Here is a 6529-nt window from a genome sequence, read left to right as displayed (position 1 = left end):
CGAGAGCTCGTGAGCTCGTCAAAATGGCTTGTGGGTCGTGTGCCCAAGAGATCGACGAGCCGCTCAACCTGTTTGACATTCCTAATTTCTTTAGACAAAAGACTGCAAAACAAATTCAATTAAAAGTTTTAAAAAAATGCTAAATAATGAAAATGTCCTTAAACTAACTTAATATAGAAAATTTTGAAATTTGAGCTGAAAGTTATGAGCATATTCGTAGACCGTGCCTATTTCTTATCTTTCCAATTGTTTTGGGATTTTCTATTCCAACTGCTCCGCATCATTTTGATATTAAAACCAATATAACCAATTTCAACCTTTTAACTTCTACACAGACAACCAAGACATTACAGTACATAAAAGAATGTTAAGTACCCATATTGCAGAAATTGTTGTAATCAAATTAAAATTCCTCTTCAAAATGAAGTCTACAAAATTGATCAACCAAAAAGAGATTAATCAGTTTTATCTTTGATATTAAATAAGTAATCTAACTTCACTTCCTCAAGAAGAAAATCGAACTTGGTGCATATACAAATTACCTCTTCTTTTGTCTTTCCATAAATCCTGCAATCAGGTACTGAATATACCAATTTTCCCAATTGGGAACCTCTTTTTCTCTATATACACACTTTCGTTCTACACCATGGCCCAAGTTTTACAACAATACCTGAATTCTTCCTATTATTACCCCTACCTATCCCCATACCCAGCCCATAATCACTACGACAATACCAATAATGCCTTCACCCACCGCCACCTCTTCCCGTCCCCCATCCAACCTCAATTTATAAAATAAAACCACAATTTATTTATTATAGAATATTATTTTATCACAGCGAAATATATCATTTGGGCACACAACCCAACCCAACACTTAGAAACATACATGTTCAATATACTTGGTTGGATACGACTAACATAATTAAGAAAGAGAGGCATATGACGGAAGCAAAACAATGATAATATGACCCCAAGATTAGATATTTAATGAACTCAAGTACTATATAATGACAGATAAACAGAGTATGATGTACAGGTGCACAATTGCTATCAACGAAGATGCTATATGTACTAACACTTTTGTACAAAATCTTTTACTTAAACTCAAAATGAAAAGGTGAGATCTACATGTCGGAATTATTTAATCCATGTGGGGACAACATGCATGTGAGAGTGAGTTGAAGTTTTTGTCAACCAAAGTTTGTACAAATATCTTAATCCTTGTTATCAAAACATTCTTTTCTTCTGTTCTTTTACTTTAATGTATTAGACATTATTCCTCAGGGAAGTAATAGAACTACACATAGCTTAGATCAATGTTTCACTTATCATTCCCTTCTCTTTTTTTCTTTTCCTAGTGCCATTGGCCTTGCACATGTGTAAAATGATGCATTAGAAGGAGAAGGCTCCGGCATTATCCTTCTCGTCACCAAATATGCGTTGCCGGAAGTCAGTTACCATGAGAGGAAGTCCTTCCCTTAAAGACACATTCGGCTGCCACCCAAGATGTTTTTTGGCTTTCGAAATGTCGGGCTTCTTCTTGTGAGGGTCATCCTCAATGTTTGGCCTAAACTCGATCTTAGCATTTTTATCGATTATCTCTTGCACAACCTATAAACCAGAGCGAATCAATTAGTCCCTGACTAGTACACAATTCCAATAATAACAGATTCAAAACTTCGAACATGCATGCACGTCCTAAATCAACTACCTACATCGAAGATTTTGCGAAATTATATTTTTCTAGTTGGATTTTTGATAAATCCGTCACTATATTCTTTTCTTTCACATTGTACACATACAAACATGAGGCGTGCCAGAGTGTGCATGAATATCATCTTCCAATTAGCCAACTCTTGCAATTTAATGACCTGTGTTAGCTGGAATACACTGTTGACTGCTGCTGTTACTCCTATTATATATATTTCATCGCTTAACATGGAATCTTGAATATATGAATATGACACAAATGAATTCTAGTGTGCTAGAGTATAAATCAACCTGAGCAAGTTCAAGCATTGTAAATTCACCCGGGTTCCCGAGATTGAAAGGACCGACATGATCTCATTCCATCAATCGCATCAAACCTTCCACCTGGTCATAACAAAGTACAAATAAATTTTTCAGTAGTTCATTTTTCCACCATAATTTCAGTGGATAACAAATTGAGACGTGCGAAGACTGATTTCTCAGACACCAGAAGCTCAAACCAAATGGAGACGAGAGATCAAGGGATAAATTGTTTCATCCTTTGAGAAGAACAAACGAAACTAATTAAGAATGGAATACTAATATCGATACACCCTACAACATTCAATTAGTCTCTCACTTCTCAAGATTGAACGATGTTACAAGACTTCCATTCTTGCAAAGTGATGACTATCAGTGTTCAAAATTTGGCATATCTTGCTGGTGATAATCTAACAGACTCATCATCAGAAATAACGTAATGGAAGAATGTAATTAGGACCATCGCTCTTACAATGAAATTGCAGAAAAAACGAACGCCTCAATCGAAAAGATTGCAGGAACATAGACAACTTACCAAATCAGAAACGTATTGGAAGCTCCTAGTTTGCTTTCCATCCCCATAAACTGTCAAAGGTTCTTTTCTCAAGGCCTGCACAAACACTTTACGACATGAGTAGGGAGTAGTTATAAATAAATAGTTATGCATTAATTCCAATTACTGGTCTTTGTAATCATTTCTCAAGGAAAACAACATTAATGGCATGCTTAGTAAGGATTTGAAAGTATCGAATATTGTTAAGAGCATCTCCAAAAGACACTCCAAACATAAGATGCTCTCTAAGTTAAAAAGTCAACCCTTAAAATTATGTTCCAAAAAACTCTTTAAATTAATATTTTAGTTTAGAGTGTGAATTTAACATTCTAAATTTAGAGAGCCAAACCCACTCTTTAATTAAATGCATCCAAAATATTTCAATTTTCAATAAAAGAAAATAATATAATAATTTGGAGTAAAGCTAATGAAAATAAAATATATGAAAAAATAATAAGTATTTTTCGAGAGTGGTAAAATTAAGTGTTAAATATGAAAAGTCCGTTGGAGTACTTAAAAACTTTTACTCTTTAACTTTATTGATGCACTCTAAATTGTAGAATATAAAAATAGAGAATCTCTTGGAGATGCTCTAGGAGGAAAAAAAACTAAAATCCTATTTTTTATATTGTCTAGTACCGCACATCAAACATGCATTATAAGTGTTGAAAATTCTAGCAATTCTCACCTAAAAAAAATTTAAACCATATTTGTGTAGCTAGTAACGAATTTACTGTTGGATGGAAAAATTTATAGACAATGTACCTCGAGGTTAAGTCCTCTGTGGTAATCCATGGTCAAGGTCTCAGCTGTACGCTAGCCATCATAACAACTTCGAACTCGTGCTCCCAATTCAAAACTAATTGAGGTGAAATACCTCCAATTGGATAACAAAATTGAAGGGTAAATATCAACTTCTCAGTTCTCCAAATTATTCGTTCCAGAAGTGAATGACTAGATGAACCTTTATGTAAACAAATAAACAGTCAACTATGCTCTAAGTGAACACTATCAGATGCAGCCACAGAGACAAGATATACAAAAAGACTACAAAAACAAGCTTCTAAGTCCTAAACTAGTATCAAATGATGATAAAATTTTCTCATTTAACAAGCTAAATCAGATAGAGTTCCTTTTGATCATATCTTCACTGGAATAAACACAATACATAGTCTAAAAGTAACAAGTCATCTTAGCTGACTCACCAATTGGATTGACATTGCCCCAGTAAGTCTCGGCTTGTGGATGCTGCAAAGGATCACCATACACCTCACTGGTGCTTGTAAGCAAAAATCAGGCACCAACTCACTTTGCTAGCCCCAACATGTTCAGTGTTCCCATCACATTGGTCTTGTGATCCCTAGCAAATAAAATTAAGGAATCTTCCCAAAACACCAAAAGTTGAATAAAGACCAGGACAATTCTCATCAATTTCCCATACTAATGGAAGCATACATATGAAGCACAAAGGCATGAAGATGTCAACTAGTCTAACTTGTTTCCATGTCAAATTCTAGAATTAATATGGAGAAAATAATGTGAAGTATTCTTGGACAGTAATAAAATCAATGCTGTCTAAATCTGAAGATTGTAACTCTAAGGGGATCTAGAAGAATATAAAATTTCAGGGAAATGAACACAAGCCGCATTTTGAAAGAACATTTAATTTCCTAATCGAGGATTTACAGAAATGAGCTTTTTGAGATTTTAGAGGGACATTTGGAAGATGTAGCTGTTCTACAGAATATCAACTAGTAGAATCTGAACCTTTACATTCCCTTTCAAATTGAAAATACAATTAAAGATTAAAATCAAGAAGTTTGTTAATTTAGAATAGAAGATTTAAAAGGATATAATTGTCTTGACAGGGTTGTACTTGTAATGAACAGGAGATGCAGGGCAAGCCAAATGGTAGATTTGGTCCACCTCTAGCAGAATGGGCTCGACTACATCATGTCGAATGAGCTCAAACTTGGGGTTGTTTATGTCGGATAAAAGATTTTCCTTACGTCCTGTAAAAAAATTATCAACCACAATCACATTGTCGCCACGTGCTATCAGACAATCCACCAAATGGCTCCCCAAAAAACCAGCTCCACCAGTAACCAAAATCCTTAAACTTTTACTTTTCAACCCCAAAGGAATTCTTCCACCCGCATCACCATCAAGTTTCTGTCAAAATACTAGTGCAATATCAAAATTTCATGATATTGCTTGCCTACCAAGGATGCAACACATCTAAACCAGTGAAATGACCAAGAAAAAAAGGTGCACATGAAGAGGCACACCTGTGTTCTTAGCATGAAATACCCATTTTTCTTTCTTTTATTTGCTTTCAAAAGAGGGGAGGCGTTGCATTCAAGGAAAGAAAGCTGGTCCGGTGCTAATAGAATTGCTTACTTTCATAGTACCGAAGGAAAGGGCAGGGCCTTTTTCGTATTAATGTGGGCGGGTCTAAGTCTTACATGGTTGCAGAACAATGAGAAAATAGTTAAACACACTGCAAAAGCATGAACAAATATTTCATGCATCTTATTGTATCTCATTAACTTATCAGAGTTTTGCCAAAGAAATTGGTATATGATTGAAAAATCGAAAGCTTTGACTCGCATAACCTATATGCTGAAAGCAAAATTGGGATGGCGATCATTCATTATATGACACTTTGCTCAAAAAATGTCAGAACTTCCTATATATATTTTGACTGCATTTAATTCGTTTTATTATACAGCATGGAAGCAACAAATAAGGTCATGTCTATCTCAATTTCTTTAATTATTTATGACCTAAGAAATGAATTCACTTACAAAGACAGCCAACTGATTTCTCACATATGAAAGAACTTTAGAACACAATTGTTGAGAATTTTCATAGAACTTGTACAATTAAACTCAAACATTTCACCAAAGAGTGTAATATTTTTCATATTCCCACATGAAATATCAAATACTTCATACAAAAACAAATTATTTAACCCTTTCTGCATCAATATCCAATACCTATTAACCCAAAATTTCAAAAAAAATAATCTCAACATGTTTCTTCACTCTCACAACATCCTACCTTAAAAGAAAAGAAAATTTAAAACATAGATACAATGTAATTTCTAAGAAAAAATAGTTGAACTCTATACATCAAAACTAAAATTAACCCATTATTTGTGCTGCTAATACCTGCACTATTGGTAACTCATTTCACCAACTAGTGCAAAGTTTTTCACATTCCCACATGAAAGATCAAATACTTCATACAAAAACAAATTATTAAACATTTACCTGCATCTTGATCTACTACCCATAAAATAAACTCTACATGACAAAACCACAAAAAAAAAAAAAAAAAAAAGGGCCAAACAAATTGTCAAAACCAAATCTAGTTTTGAAGAAAAAAAATTAATTGAACTATACACTAAAAGCTAAAATTAACCATGGTTTTTGTTGCTAATACCTGCACCATGGTGCCCATTTCCATCACGTTCACGTAACTCATACGCAGTTCTTCGGGGCAATTGAATGGGCTCATTGGATTCAGCGATCCACTCTTCACGCGACGGCGAAACAGAGGGAATGATAGTGAAAACCATACACGATATCGCAATTCCAACAAAAAGACACACCAATCTTTGCTCTCGAAGCACATAATAAAATGGATACGTTGCAGAAATTCTCTTCTGACATTTCTTAATATAATTTCTTTTCAACAACTGATCAGTACCCATATCTTGTTTTCTCCTAAATCACTCTCTTTCAGAAGATTTTTCTCTTAATTTCACTGAAAATTATGCAGGTGCGAAAAGTGGGGGTACGAAGGAAACAGGGTAAAAAAATAGTAAGAAATCCGGTGGGATTTGTTGATCGAGCGAGGATGATAAATGTTTGTGTACATGTAATGATGATAAATGTTTGTGTACATGTATGTATGCATATACACTATTCATACATGTTTGTATATGCGTGATGGAGA

The 6529-nt window shown here is 34.3% G+C and overlaps 1 protein-coding gene and 1 pseudogene across 1 annotated transcript; both read right to left on the bottom strand.

Moving 5' to 3' along the window:
- Positions 1 to 1361: 1361 nt before the first annotated feature.
- On the bottom strand, positions 1362 to 4414 carry LOC111384872 (annotated as a pseudogene).
- LOC111384871 (UDP-glucuronic acid decarboxylase 4-like) lies at positions 4409 to 6284 on the bottom strand. The gene is made up of 3 exons (XM_023009211.1): positions 6014 to 6284; positions 4978 to 5066; positions 4409 to 4738 (listed from the first exon to the last, which is right to left on the bottom strand). Exons 1-3 carry the CDS (start codon positions 6282 to 6284, stop codon positions 4409 to 4411), a joined length of 690 nt encoding a protein of 229 aa, XP_022864979.1.
- Positions 6285 to 6529: the final 245 nt, after the last annotated feature.

This window comes from Olea europaea, unplaced genomic scaffold (assembly GCF_002742605.1).
Source record: "Olea europaea var. sylvestris unplaced genomic scaffold, O_europaea_v1 scaffold3032, whole genome shotgun sequence".
Taxonomy (NCBI): Eukaryota; Viridiplantae; Streptophyta; class Magnoliopsida; order Lamiales; family Oleaceae; genus Olea; species Olea europaea.
Note: the sequence above shows the minus strand (reverse complement) of the source record. Positions and strands in the feature narration are given on the sequence as shown.